This window comes from Rhipicephalus microplus, chromosome 7 (genome assembly GCF_043290135.1).
Source record: "Rhipicephalus microplus isolate Deutch F79 chromosome 7, USDA_Rmic, whole genome shotgun sequence".
Lineage (NCBI taxonomy): Eukaryota > Metazoa > Arthropoda > Arachnida > Ixodida > Ixodidae > Rhipicephalus > Rhipicephalus microplus.
The window spans coordinates 66714722-66738704 of NC_134706.1; the positions used below are offsets into that span (position 1 = coordinate 66714722).

General features: G+C 48.6%; 1 protein-coding gene across 1 annotated transcript; it reads right to left on the bottom strand.

Annotated features, from left to right (window-relative positions):
* Window positions 1-294: 294 nt before the first annotated feature.
* Window positions 295-6446, bottom strand: LOC119179197 (monocarboxylate transporter 12). The gene is made up of 3 exons (XM_037430268.2): window positions 5799-6446; window positions 3020-3227; window positions 295-1043 (listed from the first exon to the last, which is right to left on the bottom strand). Exons 1-3 carry the CDS (start codon window positions 6054-6056, stop codon window positions 877-879), a joined length of 633 nt encoding a protein of 210 aa, XP_037286165.2. The 5' UTR covers window positions 6057-6446; the 3' UTR covers window positions 295-876.
* Between the last annotated feature and the right edge of the window lie 17537 nt (window positions 6447-23983).

Consider the following 23983-nt stretch of genomic DNA (forward strand, 5'->3'; position numbering starts at 1 on the left):
ATTTTCCTTCTATTCTTTTTATCCCTCCTTCCCCCCACCCCTATAAGGCACTGCGCCGTGTCGCCTGAAGGCAGACAAAAATTAGGTGCCTTTTTCCTCTTTCTTCTAACCACTACCACCAGATCCCCACATTATATAGCGCGCCGAAGTCCCTACTGCTTGTCCCATGATCCAAATTTTAATATGTTCAAAGGAAAAGGAGCGGGCATAAACGTTTCCTGTAAAATAGCTGCAAGAACAAGGGTGACCAACAGTTCTGTGGCAATGTGATTAGGGCCTATGTCAAGCTCTTAGTCATTATCACGGGCCAGCGCCGGGGGGGGGGGGGTGCTGTGTCCGCCATCAAGCAGCCAGGAGGTGGCCCGAGCACCGCAGCCCTCCAGTACTCTACGCCTACGCAACGGTCTCTTTTGGCGTAGACCTTAAAAAGGCGCAGTAGGCTACGCACCTGATCTAGCTGCTGGTTTTCATGAAGGCTGTAGGTTGGGAAAAGTGTCTGCTGCGCTTGGTGGCGGGAACGACCGAGCATGATCTCTGAGATGGGAGACGCGCGGTTGGTTTCCCACCGAGTGCTTCCATCTCGGAGGCCATGGACTGAGCGAGTGAGTGCGCAGCGCCCCCGCTGCGCCAGTGGCACGCATTCTGCTTGGTGCGCTTGCCCAGCGCAGAGAACTACGACGTCGGAGTACGGGGCTAAGAAACTTCGCTTCTAAAAAAATGAATATCCGAGGCGTGTATGATTGTAAAATTGTATGCAGTGGTATAAAATTATCAATATTCTCGTAAGAATACAAAAGTTAAAAAGAAAGAGCACAAAAAACGATCACGCAAATTGATCAAAGAAAAGAAAACGCGAAAATACAATTAATGCGACGCTCAGGCAGGCATAGGAAGATCGTTTTCGTGGGCGGGCCTTTTCAGGAAAAGTGACTTGATGGAGCTGGCGGTCACGATGATGCACCACAGGACCACCACGGCAGCGCAAGCGCCGGCCACCAGGTAGTAGAGGCCGTTGTACGAGCCTTGCTTGTCTTTGAAGTAGCCTGCGAAGCATCGAATTGATATCGCAACTGCTCCTCTGAACCTCACTGGGCTTTCTTGGCAGCACTCACGCTCACAGTCGAAATTACTCTTTGGGCATTCATGTGCCTAAAGCACACAACAAGAACACAACAAAGACCCGCACACACAGATCACTAGGTGGGTCTCCCTTTTGCGTCGCTGTCGTGGTGCGATATGCCATATGAATGATGAAACTTAACGAACTAGCCCGGCGACGTGACTTGGGAAGCTCTTTGAGCGTGTGGCAACATTATTTCAGGGCTACGAAAGTGCCGTCGATTCCCGGGTGTACGTTCGTGCGCGTGTCTTGCGTACGTTACGTTTTGTGCCGACACAAAGATGCGAAATTGGAACAATTCGTGGGGGTTTTGAACCTTCCCAGCACAGGCGTGCGCAGCGTCCGACCTCCTCTCCTCTTGCCCTCCATTGGTCGAGTCTCGACAAAAACGAATTCCGAAACGGCTTCAAAACGAAGCGGGTAAGCGCGTCTCACGAAGGGCTGCAATATTGATTCCCGTCTTTTTGAAGTCAAGGTGAGAAATAGTTCTTTCAATGCAACATCAGGGATTATTGTTCATCGTTAACATCAAAAAAAGACAAATATAGCAATGGCTTAGCTCGGCTGTACCAAGATATGCGTAGCGTGAGCTACGGATGGACGCACAAACCATGAACGAACAGACGGACGGACTGACAGGCGGACTAGCGTTCGAGCCATCTCACGCGAGTCAAGTGCCAGCAGCGCACCGTGTGACGTCACCGCTCCCCACGCTTGCGCAGAACTGCTCACCGTAAGCCACGCGAAACTGCTCAACCTCAGCAAGTGTAGCTCACGCTACAAAAACTAAATATAATGAAAAATTCGGAGAAGGCTTCAGCTTAGCTTTCAAGAGTAGAACGTGACAGTGTAATCGCCTCCAGTGCGCACCGTCTTTAATCGTTACGCAACATTTGAGCGTGTAACAATTGGCCATTTAAGCTACCACTGCTGCAGATGCAAGTGCTAATGCATCGCCATTATTCCTCTTGCAAATAGCTGAAGTATCTACTACGCGTCCGTAAAGTGCCATGCGCACCTACGTAGCTATGCTCTTTGTGATGAGTGGGCAGTAGAGACCCACTCGTTGCGCAATTCACACCTTTTGGTTCCCGTTGCGACCACAACGCAATATTGCGTGCGTTAAGAAAACTTCGCCCAGCACAGAAAATTCATATAGTTTTTATTTTCGCAGAAGCTGTTTTAAGCACTGAAGTGTCTGTGTTATCACACAGACACCTGCTTGCCACGCAGAAGGCCTAGGTTGGATTTTCACCAGGAAGGAATATTGCTCATTTATTTCCCTGCGTCCATCTCGAACTTTCGCTAACGCACAACGCTGCATTTCTCGCTCATAACCAGCGATACAACCGCGGACATCGGAACTTCAGCGAAACAAGCTCTTCAACGACATATGCCCCTGAAACTTGCGCAACCACAACCCCGTGCATTAAAAATGCTGTAAAACGTAATAACGTGAAATTGCGGTAATTACTTGAGTAAAATTACATGAAAGGCCCGACTGAGTGAAGGTGTGCGACAGACAAGGCGCCCCACTCTTGTGCCCCAAGATGATTTGGGGCACACATTCTCTCCCCCCCCCCTCCCTTGCTTACTCTCATGGCAATAATTGTCTACTTACTCCTATGGCAGTAATTGTCGGAACACTCAATTCGGTTCACTGCGCGTGTTGCCCAGGGCAAACGCACTTAAGGCCTGCACCCTCGTATCCGTCGCAGCGCGTCGACGCGTGTCTTTTTGACGCGGCGTCAAGCCCCTTCCCACACACAGAGAGAGAGAGAGAGTGCGGCGGCTTCGCGTTGCCACGCACCCACTCTCTCTATATAGAAAGGGCGCCGCGTAGTGTCAGACGTCGACGCGCTGCAACGGGTACGTGGGGTCAGGCCTTTATGCTCTCACCGATGAGCACAGGCCTGAAGAGCGTCGCCATTCCCATGGTGAGCCGGTGCAGACCGAACGCGAGCGGCAGGTGTTCGTCGCCCAGGTGGTCGGCTATTAGCACGGGCATCGACGCTATTGTTGGGCCGTTGTTCAGGCCGAACACCAATCCCACCACCGCCATGTAAGCCACGGTGGTCAGGTTAGCTAACAGCACGTAGCACACGCCCTGCAATGCAACAGTTTTGAGGGCAAAACGTATACAGTTACAGGGACGTAAAGCCGAAATATTCACGATGTGGGACAAATGTCAATTTCGATTAGTTCGCTGTGTGAAATATGTCCATGATGTGAGGCATAAGAAGGCTCACATGTCTCCTGACGAGGCCTTCTCCCCGGACTTACATGTCCGATAGTATGAACAAAATCGCCGAGAACGTGTCAATTATAGAAAAAAATACACTGTTCATTACCCTATATGCAAATGAGAATGAAAATAAAAAGAAAACTCTTTGACATTAATATAAGGAAAAAAGTTTATACAAACTGTAACAGTGGAAGTGCGACTCATATAAAGCACGTACTCATATAAAGCAGTGGAAGTGCGACTTAGCATATAAAGCACGTACAATATAAAGCAAAAGGTAAACATCATTATTTTGTGATACATTATTGGAAAGTTATATGCTTGAAGGAGACATGAGAAGTAGAAGTACAAGTGCTTTCATCGGCCAGTGTGGTTCAAAATGGGTATACATTACACAACAACATTATCTGATAATCTAAAGTTTTAGAGCCGCAGTTAGTCCTTGGTCTTGATCCCGTCAGCGATGTAGTGCGTAGGTCGTATCCCACTTGTCTCAGCACCGATCAGCAGCCACTTTTTTGAAAGAAATGTAGGTTTGATTTTAGTATTTAGAAATTCAAGTCATGATTTCAAAATAAAACTGACAACTGGCAAAGCGAGACCTGAGCCGCGAGAGGCCTGAAACAACGAAGCAGTCTTGAGGGCTATGGTTTCGTCTACGTTATTTCTCTACGTGACGTGGGTTAGAGGTTGCTTTTAGGTCGCTGCTATGCTCTAGAGGTGATGACGCAGGTTGTTTTTACGCTGAATATACGCAGGGAGGTTAGAGCCACAAACTCTGGAGACGGAACCTCAACGCTGAAACAAAACGTGCGCGCCTCTCAGAAACCTATACGGACACGTCGGCGGCGGCGTAAGCCTTCCATCGCTTCGAGGCCTTTTCGCAGCCACCATTTCCTTTCCCTCTACCTAGCATTCTTGTGCAAACTCCGAGTTTTCGGCTTGCCTTTGTTGCTTCAGCACCGTTTGTTGGGCCAACTGCAATCGCCTTTATCGAGAAACCTTAAGGCTATCTGATGGGTCACCTTTCCAAGCACCTTATAGAGCGTCGTCCTCTTCAGCTCCTTTATGACAGAGCGCTGCTAGCTAGAGCTGAGAGTCTGTAATGTGCCTTGACTGTCACCACTGTCCATTGTCGTTGATCGTAGATGTCAAACGCCCTTACACTGTCTTCATTTCTAGTGAACCTGGAGTGACCAGTCTCTGTTTGTGTTGTCCGTACTCTTTGATAATGATGATAGTTATTCCTAAAGAGCTTTACTGTTAACAGTCAGCTTGGGTCTCGTCGCCAGATCAGGGAGCTTAACCTGACAGAGCGGCCACAAAATCAATGGTACGTTGAGGAAGCTATAGTTTCTGTGTGACTCATATAGGTGGGATCTAGCATATCTATATTTGATATATCACTCAGGTTAAACGATCAAGTGAACATGCCAGTACAATTTTGTTATTACTTTCAAATGACCTCTTTTGTTATCTACAGCTGCACATCCGTTCCCCATCGTTATATGCCTCCTCCATTGCCGAAGGGTTCGCTGCCCACATGCGGCCACCTATAGAGTTACTGTATTCAGTCACCCTGAGGACAGCGCTATCTATAGGTAAAGAGCGGAGGTGAGGAGCAGGGCATTGGGTAGTTTATTTGTTGCCCTTAACTTGCGGTCGTGTATACAGGGTGTTTCAGCTAAAAAGCACCAAGCAATAAAAAAATTAAAAATGAGTGCCTCGCGTCCCCAGCTAGTCCAGTATTGTTTTTAGCTGTATGCAGCACGGCAGAATATTTTTTTTGACCCGCCAAGCACAGTAATTAACACAAAATGCTTAATAAACTTTTTAAATACCGACTCTAGCAACAAAATTAGTACAAGACTAGTAGCTCTTATCCAGAAATGACAAAATTTTCAAGTTACGGCAACATAACAAGGCTTATTTTTTCTAGGATTGGTTTAAAGAGTGCGAAATATATTAAAAAAACTACCACGTGATATCCGCCTAACGCGCTGCACTTTTACTGGCCTCAAATGTAGGTTGAATGAATTAGCGAAGGCTTCTCACGCACGAAGGTTGCTTGAACAGGCTATCGGCGACTACGAGGGACACTGAGCGATGGCTGTACGGTACCAGTACAAAAATAAAGAAAAGGGGTGAAGGAGTATGAAAGAAAAGAAGACAATTCGACGAAAAAACGGCTGCTAGGTGCATAGCGATACAAGACCGGAGGCAGCAATCGGTGCCGCGCAGACGTTTTTTTTTTTTTCGGGCCAACGAGCAACATGATGCTACCTCAGGTCTCGTATCTGTCTTGTGTCGTCGCGCTCAAAAAATCTGAACATTCACGATACCTTAGCTGTTTCTATTTTGTCAGTCCCTTATTTGACCACCAGGACGCCCTCTGCTAGAAGAGTTTTTCTCGCTAAGCTTTCTATTAAATACCTGTACGGTGAAGTTGATGATGAGCATCCACTCGCGGGTGATGTAGTGCCGGTCCGTGAGGTAGCCCGTGCCGAGTCGGCTGACGAAGTCGCCAATGGCCATGGCCGAGACCAGCACGGCGCCGTCCTCGTTGCTGGCATGCGCCGCACCAACAGCGTGGTCCACTATCGTTATCGTGTAGGTGCTGAACACGTAGCCGTACAACATACCGGTCGCCATCAGCGGCACGAACATCGGGTCGCGGAAGAAGCTGAACATCTGCGCGATCACATCCTCTCTTATTCGGTTGCAGGTGTCGGGCTCTCGTTATATCGCGTAAGAAAAGTATACAAAAGTGACGTGACTAACGGGAATGCACTTAATGAATAATTGCATAAATCACATACAGGCTTTGTGGGCGTACAAGGTTCCGTTGTATAGGACTGGAACGTATCTGGCCGCCATCGCCTCTTATCATTTCACGACGCAGCTATAATAGTCGCACGAAGTGGTGCACTAATCCCTTGCCCACCTTTACTATCCTCGCTTAAAAGCCCCTGCTTCCATGAGAATAATCATTTTTCGGATGCCTGCACTTGACTCGTTCTACTCAGGGATCGGAGCGCAAAGCTGGTGTGACGCTACGATGTGCCACTTCGGAGATAAGTCGGAGATAAACGTCAATCCGAAACATAGACGTGAACACAGGAGGGAAAGTGAAAGTGACCCCCCCCCCCTTGCCAGCAGTTTATATTGAATTAGTAGGAAAAGAGGGCTCTGGATTGGACTTTTGACTTGATCTCCTCAGGGTTCTCTGAAGGGGAACCCTGAGCACACCGATGAGTACACAGAATTAACTCGGATATAAGCTAACATTTAGAGGCACAGGCAATTGGGCGAATTTCTACTGATTTATATCGGTAGTGAAGAGAGCGAAACGGACATGATATAAAAGACACAAACGAGCGTTCTCCTTCAAACTGAAGTTCATTCACAAAAGATGGCCAGGTTTTGTTTCCAATACATGGAAACGCATGCGTGTAACCACAATTTAACAACCGAAGGACAGCTATCACCTCAACGCTAAACGTAGAAAAAGCCGATTAACTACCTCGAGCACACTGAGGCCCGTATTCACAAACGCTCCTCCACTCGACCCTTCACTCGAAACGCTTCTTAAGTGGCGTTTTCCCATTCACAAACCGCCCTTCACTTGAAACGCTTCCTTCACTTGAAAGAATCTTGAGCGTTTCCTCGAAATTGTCAAGGAAGCAATCGAGCTACCTTGAATCGTCCCTCGAGTGAAATATTTGCGCCAGCATCGCGTCCATGGCGGAGCCCGTCTCACTTTGACGGCGTTTCTCGATCAAGTAGGCTACCACCGCCGCGTTCTTTCGACAATGACGGTGCGCGTTTACTGCGGAGCTGTCTTCGAACGGTTCAGCAACGGCTACTGTGGCGCCGGGACAAGCGGGCGTGGTGTCAAAAGGAGCACTCACCAGTGCCGTGATGTGTTGCGTTCCGTGCATGAGCCAGTGGATTACCTGCCTTCGGGTGTGCGTATACTCTTCGCGCGAGTGCTCCATGACTTACTGCGGATTCCAGTGCTTTGAAGTGTTTTGATGAAGCTCGCACACCACATCAGTTCAAGCGTGGTGCGAAAGCTTGACAAGCAAGCGGCATAGCAAACTTTTGATGCGCTGGGTTCACCGTACTTTAGAGTGGCTTCTTCTCCGGTGAACCTTTGCTGCCCTAGCCGAAATTTACGACGAAGCACACCTCCGTTAGACGACCATCTGTACCAATGAGAAGGTAAGTTCTCCTGTATTTTTTTAAATTTTTTTCTGCTTCGGTCAGATTACTATTAAAGACAGTTTAAGAAAATCACAACACAATACATTGGGCGCAATGAGTGTGCTGCTGTAGCTACTACGCGTGAAACATAGCTTCTTTATACAGTGTCTATGCAGCTCACAATACCAATGAACAACCAAGTACACATTTAGGGGATCAAGCAGATGATCATGTTCTGTGAAACCTGCATGTACGCAAAGGTGCGTCGAGTGTCGTATGAAAACGCAAACATATGAAATATAAATGCAGCAGATACATAATGAGATTGTTTTTTTTAATTTAACCCCATTACTACCCCACGAAGAAGAATTGCTGGCTATGGCACTGATTCGTGCAATTAGATAATGAAATTATATACCCATATGCCTGGTCAGCTGCCCAAGTGCCTGAGCCAAACATGTGTCAAAATAGTCAAAGCTCAATACTTCAACCATGTCTGTTCTTGAACGCGAGACATACTAATGAATGTGTGCACAGCTAGAATTAAAGAAAAATGCGGCTTTTGTATCCAAGCTATTACGTTTTTCTAGTATTATTTCTTGCCTCTTTTGTGCAGGGGACCAGCTGCGACAGAAGAACACAGAGAAAAGGCCTTCTAGAATCTGCCGTATTATCAATGAATTGCAGAGTTTGCACGACTGTATACAAAAGCACAAAAACAGCAATGAATGCGTGCAGCTACACTGCATTAGGCGCGCTATGGTGTCTACTTCCTTAATCTTATTTATGATGTCCTCCGAGCTCGTACTTTTTCTTTACAGTGTGGAGGTTGCATATGTTTGATTGATGAACACTTTTCATTTGCATTCTTATGTTTGCCACGTTGCTCCTCATCAGCCACATGTAATAAAGGTCCATTTGCCATTCACAACTTCTGTTTTGTTCATTTATTAATACATAAATATCGTCGTGTTTGTCTTTTCATGATGAGACAGGACTGCAAAAACCACTTCTCCGATTCTACAGGAAAGCAGTTCTAGGAAAATTAAACTTGTTTTATATAAAGCAGCACCTCTCCTCTTCCACGGAACTGAGATGGCGTGGTTCTAACTGGTAGACTCGCTAATGATGCAGCGATAGCGGATATTTTATTTACAGGGTTCTGACCAGATGTATCCGCGATGACTGCAATACTCTTGAGCATTTTTCACCGCTTTGTTGCACTGGTCTTCAATAAATCAGCAGAATAGTATACGCTGCTCTTGACGACACTTTCTCGAAGGTTGAGAGAACCCACAGGATAGTTTTTTAAAACAGAACAGCGCCAAAAGTCAAACGTGGCTTCAATTTTATGATTTCCAAAAAAATAAAACATCCCGTATAATTTCTGTTGTGCCGGGGTTTTGGAATGCAGCACAGACACCACGACCCTTTTCAACAGGTATTTCCAGTAGTTATATTGCAAATAAAATCCAAAACATTAGTGCGAAGGTCATTCATGCACTAACGATTGTGCTTCTGAGCATGCAGATGAAGGAGATGGGAAAAAAATTTAAGACGGTGCCGCTGTGTGAACTTGGAGACGGAAGCTACACAAATTTAAAGGTTACTTCTATGCGAATCTGTCAAATTAGACGCATCCACAAATGCAAGGCAAATAGAAAAACAATGCAAAAACAATAACTTATTCCTTGGAAGTTTAAAGTTAAAGTTGACACACACACACACACACACACCAGTCCCTGTTAACCGACTATATATGTTACTAAATGAAGAAAACAACTTTAAAATGTATTTTTCACCAATAGTGAAAGAAAGGCACACGATCGCTTTTCTTAACTTGCGTAGCAGTCTAATTCGAACGCTCAGCCACGAATATAACATGCCTAGTTTTTAACGCTACCCTGGTATAACCTTTAATATCAGTTGCGAGCAATGTCTTTCAAATTTCCTATTATACGCAGAAGAACTACTATGAAAGCGCCATGGTGAAATTCGCAGTAAATGAGAAAAATAAACATTGCACAGGCCCCTGAAATTAGGAACTGTGCACGTACTCCCGTAGCGAGAATGAATTTACGTACGAGTAATCCTTATACATAACGCGGTGGTGAATGCTAAGAGCACGCCAACATACTGTGATATATAGTAAAAAATACTCATTCCGCCGCGTTATACATTCGGTGGCTACATTAGTGATCAGAAGGCTCTCAGTAAAGCGAAAGTAAACAAAGCAACAAACCATCTATTGCGCTTCCTGTCATCACTCACGTAGTTCGTTAGTCACCCCGGCGAAAGTAGGCTCTCAAACGACACACACGCAAACACTACCGTAAATATAAACTGCAATTAATAGACGCATACAAGACAAAATAAACTAAGAAGGTAGACACGTTCAGCAGCAGACAAAATGCCATCAGCTGTTCGTTCAGCTGCCTGGGTTCGACTGTTGCCAGACTTGAAGGAGGGTTTCGCTAACTCTATCAGCACAAGGCTTAGGGAAACAACACTACCACTCTAAATGCACGTATTTTGCTGTAATGTCAATTTAGACAAGAGAATAACTAGAAAAGGCGTTCTCTTAATGTACATATATAGGCAATTCTTAACCACAATTGCGAATACTCTCGTTATCAGGCGCTTTTCTCGGCGCATGCAGTTCACTCAAGTGAAGGGAGCATTTCCAAGGCCTCCCTTGGCGAAGGAAGTGTGGAGGAGCGTTCATGAAATGCAGCGGCCCCTTGAGTGGAGGAGCACGCTCCACCTTGACTTCGTCAAGTCGAGGGGAGCCCTTGAGTGAAGGAGCGTTTGTGAATACAAGCCTTAGAATCTATACAGCTCTATCGTCTCAAGTTCACGCCTGTGTTATTGATGATTTGACTGATATGTGGTGTTTAACGTGCTGATACCGCCTGTGTTATTCCTTAAGGCAAAAAGCCTCAAGGGCCTTATAGCGCGATGAATCAAGCCGAATACGGCAAGCGAATCGAGTTAACTAAAAGCCCACGTGACCTTCTCTTCGCGAGAGGGCGCATGCAGACGGAATCCAGGCAGTTCATTGATTCTTAGCTTAAGTCAAATCATGCTGCGATATCACACGTATCCGACAGAACTCCTAACTTGAACCATGAACCATCGATTACTATACTTGAGCAGGCTTTAATGAATAATCAGACAGGGAGAAGTATGTGCTCGGCCGCATGTGCATGTAAGAAAAACGAGGCATCACTCTGTTAGGGTGGTGCCCATACTCATTCGGGTGATCATTTGAGAGCGTTGTGATTGTGTTTGAAAGTGGTGAAGAAATTCGAAAGCTTTAATGCTTCACAACCAAGACAATCAGGTATGCAGGCCATGTATGCAGGCATGCACTTCATGTTAGTCCTTCAGTCATGTACTAGATTGGTTATTTTAGTTGGTAATCTCTTTAATTACAGTAGTTGTTGGTCTTTCACATTTTACACCTGTTGTGTTAGTTCCTTTTTCGCAGTTCGTGACAACCATCTTGCTCAAGCTAAAATGTTGGCTTGCATTATTTCAAATTAAAAATGATTCTGAGTACTTCGAGCGCTCAGATAGATAGATAAATAGATATCTGGGCTTTAACGTCCCAAAACCAGCATATGATTACGAGAGACGCCGTAGTGCAGGGCTCCGAAAATTTCGACCACCTGGCGTTTTTAACGTGCATTCTAGCGCTCAGAAACAACCATTTGAACGTACAACACTGGCCAAGCGGAAGATCGCCACTAACCGAGCCACACCCACGTCATTGAACTACATGGACTCGCAGACACGCAACGCAGTGGGGTCGTGCGTGCACACTGGGACGTACGTGGAGGGGGGAGTTTGTCAAACGTTGTCGGGTCCTTCTGCTGTAGGAATACATAAGATAGTGGCCTGGCAACTTTCGACCAGCTCTGTACGTGCCCGAATATCTTGGTAAAGCTTTACCCCTGTCCCCCGCCGCGGTGGTTTATTGGCTAAGTTACTTGGCTGCTGACCTGCAGGTCGCCAACGCTAGTTTTGCACTAGATGCGCAATCTCACCCCTCGATGACTTCGCCGTTGAGGTGCAGATGAGCGCGGCGGCAGAGAGGAAACGACGATGCCGCTATCCCACACCAGGAGGTCACTGATGATGTTCTTGCTCTGCGAGTTTTCGGTGCTGCTACAGCTCGTGGCGGTTCTGCTGAATATGGGGTGGTCTAGCGGCCTCGGGAAGCTGGGCGACGAGCGGAGTGCGATGGAGCCGGCCATCGCGTTGAGCATCAGAGCGCCCACGATGAGCATGGTGCCCTGCAGGCCGTACGTGTCCAGCAGCATCCCGATGAGCGGCGGCAGCAGGATGCTACTGAGCGCCCCTCCTGCGAAGCTCAGGCCACTCGCCGAGGCGCGGTACTCGTCGAAGTAGCGGTTCAGAACCACCACGCTCGTGGGGACCATGAGACCCGAGCCGGCACCTGAGCGCGCGATCCGAATGGAACGTTTTAATACGCCCTGTAATACGAAAGATAATTTGCGTATAGCGAAATAGCGGGAGTGAACTGCCAACTACCCCTCCACGAAAAACATGGCCGCATCACCGAAAGTGGTTGCCATCCGCAACGAGCCTACCATGCAAGATTCCCTTGAGTCATCTGTAACTCGTTAGCTCCGAGCTGGTGTTTTTATTTGCTGACAAGTATAGTCCTTTAGAGACCCCTACAAGATCTTAGCATTTTGAGCTGACGAGCGCTATTGGCCTCAAGAACATACCCTGGTTCCACCTAAGCGATGACGTCACTCATAGGATGCCAGCTTGTGTTGTCTGCTAGAACACCACATTTTCTGCGCTTTTGCTGTGGACACCGTGCATGCTTTTCGTTGTTTTGAAGCTCATTGCTTAAAGAAGTGGTAAGACATGGTAAAAAGGGTAAGCAAACCACCAATGACACTCTCGTTTCTAATTTGCATCATAAAATCGTGACTAAGAAACAGTGCAGCCACGGGGGACGATACAAGTGGTGTCGCGAAAGCAAAGCTGCCGTATTCCACAACTACTATCCTCTCTGTGACGTCAAAACGATCATTAGGAAGGGACCTTCCCTCGGGACGGCTTCATGCTCTCCCATAGTAGAGTACCCAGTACTCTAAATCGTTAACCACTTGTTCTAAACTCCACACTCGCCTTTCAAGTGGAGACCCTCGCGGCCAATAGATACACTCGGCATTGCCCATTACGTGAATGGACGGAAACAACTTTATTTATACGTCCTATACAGGGTGTAGCGACCTGCCTGGCTAATCCCACGTTGGGACTGGGAGGTCAAGCCTCCTAGCCCTGTCATGGGCGTACTGGACAGCCAGGACTTGGGGGATATGGTCGTGAGACTATCATTCTTGTAAACCGTTCCCGGGAAATGCCACGGCCAAGCGACCCACATTCCCAGAGCATATCGTTACGCACAAGGAGGACCAGGACGTATACGGCTGAAGGGGGCCGTTTATTTTGGTCGCGAAGAGAAGCGCCGGAGCCGCCAACAGGTTGATGATCGCAGTGTCGTCGTCTTCCTTCTTCCTCCAGCTTCGGTCAGCCAGCCTGTTTACCTATCTTCGTTTTCTTCCCAGGCATGCGCAACATCCCTCCCCTCGCAGACGAAGCCCGCCGGGCGAGGTAACTGATTCACCTTGGTGTGCACAACTTCAGTCGGGCGACATGGACTGCTTGGGTTTTAGTGGCTCTTCTACCACTTCTCGTGAGGTGAGCTATTGTGTATGTGACTTCCGTGATTTTGTCGAGAACAACAAACGGTCCGTCGTATGTGGCCAAGAACTTTTGGCATAACCCGCGTCTTCGTACCGAAGTCCACAGCCACACTAAGTCACCTGGATGGTAAGTTACAGGCCGGTGGCGGACGTCATAGCGTATCTTCGATTTTCAGATGCCAAAGTGCGTAGACAAGCAATACGACGCGCCTCTTCTGCAAGGCAGAGGATTTCGGTGACAGAGAGGTTCTCGTGCGCCGAGAATGGCAAAAGTGCGTCGAGTGTGTGCCGTGGCGGTCGTGCGTAGATCAAGAAAAAGGGGCTATAGCCTGTTGTCTCGTGCTTAGCGGTGTTGAACGCGTACGTTATAAATGGTAGCACGTCATCCCAGTTCTTGTGGTCAGATGCCACATACATAGAGAGCATGTTTACAATTGTTCGGTTGGTGTGCTCCGTGAGCCCATTTGTTTGCGGATGGTATGGCGACGAGTGACGAAGGCGGGACTCACTCAATCGAAGCAGCTCTTCTACTATATCTGCCGTGATTTGTCGCCCACGATCCCTGATGATCACGTGAGGTGGGCCATGTCGGAGGATAACGTGCTGCAGCAGGAACACAGAGACGTCGCAGGCAGTTGCGGTTGGTATGGCCACCGTCTCACAGTAGCGCGTGAGGTAATCGACACATACAATTATCCAGCGATTGCCCTTAACCGACTTTGGAAAAGGGCCCGCGAGGTCAATGCCCACCTGTTGGAAAGGTGTGCTTGGAGGTGGCAAGGGCTGTAGAAGACCAGCCGGAGCAGTAGATGGGCGTTTGTGGCGTTGACACTGTGTGCAGCTGGCCACATACGCCTCGACTGACTGTCGCATTCCTGGCCAATAAAAGCGTTCCTTAGCACGGTAAAGCGTCCGTGCAGAACCTAAATGTCCGGACGTAGGATCGTCGTGCATAGCACCTAGAATCGCTGTTCGAAGGCTTTATGGCACTACCAGGAGGATACGTGCGCCAGTGCTGGAAAAGTTCTTATATAGGAGTCCGTTGCGTACACAGAAATGGCATGCCGTAGGAGCTGTGCAAAGCAATGATAGCCTAGTGTCCTTTCGCTGTTCATCTTTGAAAGTACTGAGGTCGGGAAACTTTTGTGACACAGAAGCTACGAGGTGGTCGAGGTCATCGGCATCACACTCTGTAGTGCTCAGTGGCATGCGCGAAAGGCAATCTGCGTCGGCGTGTCGTCGACCACTTTTGTACGAGACAATGAAGTTATACTCTTGGAGCCGAAGTGCCCAGCGCGCTAGACGGCCACAAGGATCCCGAAGGTTGACGAGCCAACACAATGAGTGGTGGTCGGTGACGACTGTAAAAGGGCGTCCATATAAGTAAGACCGAAACCGCTGAATCGCAAATACTACCGCGAGGCATTCTTGTTCTGTGACAGTGTAATTCTGCTCGGGCCTACTCGAGGAGCGACTTGCGTATGCAATCACGTGCTGGCGGTTACCATAGCGTTGAACTAGGACGGCACCAATTCCTATGCCGCTGGCATCTGTGTGCAGTTCGGTTGGAGCTGATGGGTTGAAGTGTTGAAGAACAGGCCGCGACGTCAGGAGGAACTTCAGTTGACGAAAAGAGGAGTCGCACTCCGGAGTCCACTCGAAGGGAGTATTCTTCCGTAGCAAACATGTCAGCGGATACGCGACATCGGCAAATTTAGGTATAAAGCGGCGAAAATAGGAGCAAAGCCCCCAAAAACTGCGGAGCTCCTTCACAGAGCGCGGCACATTGAACATTTCAACGGCTGCTGTCTTCTGGGGATCTGGACGCATGCCCTCCTGATCGACTAGGTGTCCGAGAACAAGGGTTTGTCGGTCTCCGAAGTGGCATTTATTTGAGTTAAGAACAAGGCCAGCGTTTCTTATGCAAGTCAGTACAGTATCCGGACGTGAATTGTGTTCGCTGAAGGTGCGGCCAAAGATGACGACGTCGTCGAGATAGCACATGCAAATGCTCCACTTCAAGCCACGAAGAACAGTGTCCATAAATTGTTCGAACGTCGCCGGCGCGTTGCACAGTCCAAATGGCATCACGTTGAATTCAAAAAGGCCGTCAGGGTTTACAAAGGCTGTCTTTTCTTTATCTTCAGGATGCATGAGAATTTGCCAGTAGCCCGATCTTAAGTCTACAGAGGAAAAGTAAGAGGCCGAATGCAGACAGTCTATGGCATCATCAATACGTGGAAGTGGGTACACGTCTTTTTTTGTTACAGCATCCAATCGGCGATAATCGACGCAAAATCTCCAGGATCCGTCTTTCTTTTTAATGAGAATAACTGGAGCTGCCCATGGACTTACCGACTCTTGAATGATACCGTTTTCAATCATTTCGTTCACCTGCTCATTAATATTCCGCCGCTCGGATGGTGAAACACGGTATGGCTTTTGTCTAATCGGATTGGCCAAACCCGTGTGGATAGTGTGACATGTCCGAGAAGCAGGGATTAGGGACGCTTTGTCTTTCTGCGCAAAGTCGAATGCAGAGACGTGCTTCGAATGTACATGGACTAATGTTCGGCGTTCACTTGTGCTCAGCGACTTATTCATCATTGACAGAAGAGCCGTTTCAAAACTGTGACTACGATGCTCTTCCGGCGCATCTCTAAGCTGGGTCACCAGTAAGGCCTCGTGTTGTCCACTGACGACGGCTAACTTTAGACTATCTGGCAACATCACGGGTTCTGTAGAGCAATTGACAGTCCATAAACCAGCGCGTCCACGTCTGATCGACACCACACAATGTGGGATCAACATATTCTTTTTCATGCAATTGGTGTACACTGGTTCTACGTTAGCATCAAAGTTGGCGGAATAGGTGTCGCTGCAACCAACAGGTGCACGAACGGTTGATAACGGTGGTATGATAGTGTCGCCACAGACACACAATGCCGTCTCACCATCCACAGGGTTTTCCAAGAGTGCTGGCGGAACGTGATCACCCAAGACTATTGTCCCTGTGCGGCAGTCGACAGCCGCACTACACTCCCTCAAAAAGTCCATACCCAAAATAACACCATGTGTCGCCTGCGAAATAATCATGAACTCCGTTGGGATAGCGCGGCCTCCGAGAAATACGTTAGCTTGACACACACCAACAGGATGCAGTGCCTCACCAATCACTCCGGAAAACTTCGCAGCTTGATTCCACCTAAATAATACCTTCCGCCCCAAGGTATCTTTAAAACACGCACTCATGACCGAAATGGTTGCCCCCGTATCCACCAAAGCCATCACAGGCACATCGTCAACAAAAACACGTACTTTGTTCTTGAGCATCAACACAGGAGGTATTTCAGATATTAGCACGTCTCCGGCGACCTCACCTCCATCGGCCGCGCTTGCTAGTTTTCCTGTGGCAAAGGAGACGTGTTGCGACGCCGTGGTGAAGGAGAACGGGGAACACGAGGCGGTAGAGGCGTCAAGCTCCTGTCAGATGTAGGGGAGTGGTTCCGGAAGCTGCGTGTCCAGTAGTCTTCACGAGGCAGCAGGTGTGTTGCCCTAGGGTCGTCGTGCGGTCGATCAGGCGATCGTGTGAAGTGTTGAGGTGGGCCATGGTACATTTCTCGAGGGTCGTCGCGAAGTCGTTCGGAAGGCCGTGCAAAGTGTGGTGGGTGGCCATACCGTGGGGCTACACGTCGAATGTTGCAAAATCGCGAAATATGTCCTGGAACACCGCAGCAGTAGCAAACGATGAGAGGTCGAAATTCTGTTTGTTCGTCAATGAATCGAACATCGTCTTCCCTGGCGTAGTGGTTTGGTTCGTCCCGTATATCAGAAGGATAGACCGGGCGTCGCGAAGAAGGTGGACGCTGAGGGCGCCGGTCATGGCGAGAAGCTGGCAAGCGTGGTGCTCTCCTTGGTTGTGGGGGTGCGCTGTACTCAACAGCTGCTGCACTGACCATCGATTGCCAAGGGTTCGTAGAAGGCGGAGGCGCAGGTACAGCCTCACGTGGCACATATACCGAATGTTGGTCGTTTATAGAATGGTGATCAACTGCTGAGTGTGTCTGTTCTCTATAGCGAAAAAGTTCTTCGCGAACGATCTGACGAATTGTCGAGGACAGGTCTGGGCAGGAGCTCGTGTCGATGCTGGCAACCGTTGTAACATTTGTGAGCCGGCCGAACTTTGGAGCAATCCTGCGCATTTTCAGCTGTTAGAAAGTTCGGCAATGCCGAATCACGTCAGACACCGAGCTCAGATACTCTTTTCCGATGAGAAAATTATAGACATCTTTGGCTATGCCTTTCAGCAAATGCCCTACTTTGTCTTCTTCTGACATCTGATCATTGACCACCTTGCAGAGCTTCAGCACATCCTCTATATACGCGGTACATGTCTCACCTGGTAGCTGCGCGCGTTGAGACAATGTCTGCTCAGCCCGCTTTCTTTTGATGCTCGAGTCGCCGAAACACGCTTTCAGCTCCGCAACAAAAACGTCCCACGTCGTCAGTGTGTCCTCGTGGTTTTCGTACCACACAAGCGCAGTATCCGTAAGGCAGAAGACCACATTGCTGAGCTGAGCGGCGGCATCCCAGCCATTGGACTTGCTGACTTGCTTGTACTGGACGAGCCACGCGTCGAAATCTTCTCCCGATTTTCCTCCGAAGGTTGGTGGGGCTCGGTAGTAGGGCACGGAACCCATTGAAGTTGGCCGTGAAACATTAGATGGCTGATCTTGGGCTATTACGATCGGCGCAGGCGGGAGTCCGGCAAGGCGGCGGCTGCGGCGAAGTCCTGGAAGTGAAGCTCCCGTCGTTGGATTTGTCTTACCCAGCACCTCCACCAATCTGTTACGCACAAGGAGGACCAGGACGTATACGGCTGAAGGGGGCCGTTTATTTTGGTCGTGAAGAGAAGCGCCGGAGCCGCCAACAGGTTTATGATCGCAGTGTCGTCGTCTTCCTTCTTCATCCAGCTTCGGGCAGCCAGCCTGTTTACCCATCTTCGTTTTCTTCCCAGGCATGCGCAACAATATGATCAAGCGTGCATACTTCTTTCTTACATGCCTTGCAAACAACATCCATATCTTTTATAACGTACCATTCTTTTACCTGTGCCGGTGAGTAATAAGACTGTGTCTGTAATTGTCTAAGTGTGACCGCTTGTGCTCTGTTTAGTCTACTGTGAGGGGGTGCAAACTCTCTCCTCCCCAGGTAGTAATGTTTAATAATTTCATTATATGTCATGGGCGTATCCCGTTGTAGATTTTCGAATCCAGCAGAATCAAAGCCACGTGTAAAAGCGTCCCGGTCCGTAAATTCGCGGGCAACGCTGTTGGCCGATTCATTTGGATTCATGGGAATGTCATCGAGTGATGCAAGGTGCGCTGGGAACCAATATATGTAATGTGTATCAATGGCCTGTTTACTATTAATAATTCGAACTGCTCGTGGTGTGATACTGCCCCTGCTGAAGGCTCTGATGGCTGGTTTTGAGTCACTGTATATCTCGGTGTATCAATCATCCGTCAGGGCCAACCGTCACCCCCGGAAGCTTTTCAGGCCTGCGCGTCACGTGACGTGACGTCGACGACGTCACATCGCGCCGGCCGGCCGGCCGCCCTTCGCTGGGTGGCTGCGCCAGCCGCGAGCGCCCTTCACGCCTACCGACTCGGGCGAGGTTCCTTGACACCATGTCCGCACGATTTATCAAGGTATCCATTGATTGTATGGTTTAACGCGCCGACGCAACGCAGGCGATGAAGCGCGCCGTAGGGGAGAGCTCAGGATCAAGTTTTACTACCTGGGAATCTTTATTGTGTGCCGAAATCTCGTACACACGGGCGTTTTTGCTTTTCGCCTCCATCAGAAATGCGGCCGCCGCAGCCGGGTATCGAAACTGCGCCCTAGTGCTCAGCAGCGCTACGCCTTAGCCACTGAGCCACCGTTGCGGGGGAACTTATCAAGGTATCAAGAAATAATGAATATCGTGAATGGAATAATGCGTATTTATTTATCACAGCCAGACGCCGTCTGTACAAATATCACAGTGCACATTGTTCTCGGTCCAGGCAGACGACAGGCAACACAAGATGTTGCCCTTAATGCTGAAAATATGCCAAAAGTACAAAACACAATATCTTGCCACATAAAACTCAGAAAACAAAACAGATTGTAACAGCAAAAACATCCCCGAGCTTTGGAACAGAAAAAGCACACTTTCATTTAAATTGTAGGTTAGAGGAAAACATACCATTCGTTTATCATAGTAGCAGTAGCAACACAAGGTATCAGGTTCAAACACTTGCCAAAAAATACAATACAAAAGAACACTCGTGACTAAATTGTGGTCCACAGCATGATAAATGACAGAAAGAAAAGTAATTGTACTGCCACAGGTAGGTGCATGTCCTAGGGAAAAAATCAAACAAAAATCTAAGAAAAAAACAAATCACAGTGCACAACATGTCTGTACACAGAGTGCACAAGGAAAGTGTACACAGCTTAGGTACCAAAACGGACTGTACAACTGCTACAGTGGGCACCGAGGCAGTTCGAGTTAAAAAAAAGAAAAAAGTACAGCACCGTTAAAAGCTAACAACTTGTAAAGAGATACAGAACTGGAAACAAGGCTCAAACAAGGGAATGTATTGCTTGAGCCAGGTGGCAATAAGTGCAGCGCTCCTCAGACAGCATCGACAGGTTGTTCAAAATTTACAACAAGGAACTTACTTTTTGAACTGAGTCTGGTACAACAGCGCTACCAAGGTTCTTGATTGGTGAACCTTGATAGCAGGCAAAGACTTCAAGGTTTGCAAACACGGTCAATGACGCATTCAAACGAGGTTCACGATAGTCGATAATGTTCAAAAACAAGGAGCACTCTTCTTTATGAATCACAGTCCACTTTGGAGACACTGACACCCCTTGCAGGCGAGCCCTTAGTTCTTCGAGGGACGAAAACCGGTCTCGTTTTTGCTCCGCTTCATATGACGCCAGCGACTCTTCTACAGCACGGGCGAGTTGGGAGGCTTCTTGTCGGCTCCTCTTGGCGTCAGGGGTTTCTCTCGTGCTCTGGTCTCGTACTGATAGGTAGGACGGACAGCCGGAAAATACCGTTGGGACAGATACAGGACGCAACCGTGGTACTGGGAGTGCAACTTCAATAACTCTCCCTGTCCTTGGATCCGTCTACGATGTCGTCTTCTCAATGCATGAAGCGTCGAAATGATCCGCGCACACCTGCACAAACGTTTCAAGAACGTCTGAGACGCCACTTCTCAAAAGAAAAAAATGCGCTCCCGTTTGCATGACCGTGTTTACAGTCCGTGTAGCTAAAACAAAGTCTACCTACGTTTCGCAAGCATCTAAATAAAAGCGCTGCGCTAAGCGGTACAAGCAACATGAAAGGAAACACGGGAGCGTGATGTCACCGCACTCCACGAAGCGCTTCCACCGAGAGCTTGCAAGAATGGACGACACCACGGCACTGTTAGTGAACAAAGCGCAGCTGACCATCCTTGCTGCGAACGCTGCTGGCGTCAGCGCTTCGCGAGGCCCGGCGGCCACACGCTCAAGTATTTCCCATCATAGGTGATTTCTACCCGAACAAGCAACGACAAGCTAAGAACAGGAGCATCTCAAATTCTTACCTTAGTGCACGAAGTCGGCACGAAGTCCTTCCTAGGAATGGCGCGTAGCCATTGTTTGAGAGCGTCGGCGTCTTTAGGGAAGGAAAACACTTGTATCTTCTTTCCTGTTTTGTAGTTGCCGGTGCATCCGGGTACACAACACTTATTCGGCATTCTCCAGCATTACGCACGGAAACGAAATTGCCGCAAAACAACAACGGAAAGCAACAAACGTGAAACACCGTCAACACCACGCCGCCCAACCGTCACCTCCGCCGCCCGCGCTGCGCTCGCTGCCGCTGCGGCTTCCCCGAGAGTCGGCCGGCCGGAAATGACGTCAAATTGCTGGGCGCAGGCCTGAAAAGATTTTCCGGGGGTGACGGGCCAACGCGATAGCAACCTGTTCAGCGACTTCCGGTTTGGAAGTGTAAACTGTGGCGCAGTTGGTGCCCATTACGTCTGCCGAAACTTGCTACCCTACGCGCCACGAGGATAGGGAAACTTCAAGCTGAACATTGCTTGCCCTTCGTCACGCGGGCACGCGTTATAAGATGAAGGGGATGACGTGTGACGATAAACGGCACCACGTAGTTAGCCAACATATAAAGCTGCGTTTTGGCGTAGCTTCCCTACATAGACATTCGTGCTCTGACCAGGATCATAAAGAGATGTTGGCCGATCAGAACTGTGCAGCCCCCGAAATTTTTCCCCTTGGCATACAGAGTGAAAAAATGAAAATTTTGGGCGGTGCCTCCCCTCCCCTGTCGTCAATTTATCATCGAAAAAAAATTCTGCATACGCCCCTAGCTCGTGTCCCAGCAGTGTCACAGCAGCACGTGACGCGGCGAGAGTTATCCGAGGTGATATGCGTAATTTTTATGACCTGTTGTTCGAATCGAAGGGTGAGTTTGTACGCGGTTTTAGATGCGAACCAGCTCATGGCGGAGTTAGATCCGGTGGTGTGCGGCCTGAACACCTTTACTGCGCATGCGCAACAGCTGGCCCAAGCACTGCCACAACGCACTGAAGTGCTAGCGCGTTCTGACAGTGCTTCTGGCGTTCTGCCGCGTTCGGGCTTGTGCAACGGGCTTGGGTTGCTCTCCTCCTCACTCTCTCCCAGCAGTCACGTGATGGCGTCGGGGAACTAGATTCTGCAGGCACTCCCACGTGGCGTGACAATGAAGCCGCGTGGCATGCTTCATGTCAAAGCGCGATGCTCTTTGTTGACAATGTTAGGTTTTACGCAGCAAAACCACGATATTGTCACGTCACCTCAGAGGTCCAGGCGAGTTTTGTTGGTTGTAGAGCAGCAAGGCTCTCGGAAAAACGCGTCGTTTCAGTTAGCTCTCAAAAAGGACAGCTCGCGCACTTTTTTTCTGTCGCAACCTGTGCCACTAGTCATGTATTTGACACACCACTACTGGGGGAAATGAGATTATGAGAGACGTCGTAGAGGAGGGTTCTGAAAAATTTTGACCATCTGGTGTTCTTTAACGTGCACTAACATCGCACAGTACGTGCACGGCCCTCTACTATTTAGACTCCATCGAAATGCGACCACCATGGGCGGAGCGAACCCACAATGGCCTTCGGGTTGGCAGCCGAGCTCCCTAGCCACTGTTCCACTGAGGCTGACGCCAGTATCAGGATGATTAGAAAATGACGATTTCGTCAGCCGATATGTCGTATGTTTTTTTGGTTCCGATATAAGGAGGCACTGTACGTATGATAGGAAGCGGCTTCAACCTTTAGCCTCATTATGCTGGAGGTTAAACATTTTAAATAAATATTTACGATCTTCGTGAAGTTTACAAAAGTATGCCGTAGCTAGCTACTAGTAGTGCGTTGGCTCGGTGCTTCGAGCCGTCCACGAAATTGAGAACTGTGGCGTAGCCAGGGTCGGGGAGAGCTGGCAGTTCGATATATCAGTAAATTATGGCTCTCTACGGCCAACTCACCGAAGATAAAGCCAAGAAATACAAGGTAGGCACTAGGCGTGTCCCAAAGGGAGCAAGCGATGGCGCTCACTCCAGACACAAGCGTGGCTCCCGAGTTCAACGCTCGGGTGTCGAAGTATCTGACCAGAATGCCGACCAAGAAACCTGCAGGACAGAAAGAAACATTTTATTGCTCGCCGGCCATAATGTACGCGGGCAACTTTGTAAGGCTAGTTTATTTGCTTTTTTTCAGAATACCGCAGACAGCTACGTTGCCCAAGCTGCAGCATACAAACGCGAACACAGCCTCTCAAACATGCTATCAGGATTTCATACATCATGCCAACAAACATGAATATGTATTGCATTGCACTGGAGCGATCCTCTATGCACCAGTCCTACCCCGTACATGCCAGGTCGCCCTCGTGTCATCAAAAGCGCAATAAACGTTAGCTTCCAGCATGGGGCCAAATGCAGCACGTTATGTGTGTTCGCGTAAGGCTCTTACCTTGCGCCAGGTTGATGGTGTTGCAGATCTCGAAGGGCCACGCGGCCTGCTCGCGAGATATGCGGAAGGCGGACACCAGGCCAACCAGGAGGACGCCAGCGCTGCGGAAGATGGTGGCTACCCATATCTGAATCCAAAAGCACATGGCGGCCATTAACCAGGCGTAGAGGCTGTCCACAAGGTGCGGCGCTGGCATGGTTCCGCTGCTCAGCGGCGAATACGCCATCACCGCGCGTGACGTTCCTTCTCTTCTCGAGCTGCGAACGTGAATGATGACGACGACGATGAGTAGATTAATGTATAATTGGCTCATGTAGTAACTATGCATTAATTAGGAAACGACTCCTAAATATTCCATTAGCGAAGCTAGGTTTAAATTTAACCACAGAAAATGTTCTAAGTTTTTGTGCCTCTGTTTTGGGAAATCGCCCCAGTGATCTATTCGATTCGGTGTGTAATTTTATTCAAGACTCTAAACGTTTTTCAGCCTAAAGCCCACGTTAAGAGATACTCAAAAAAAAACGGGTCGAAAAGTAATTTTCAATTCTGGATAAATCCGTGACATACCAAATTAATCGGGTTTGGCAAAACC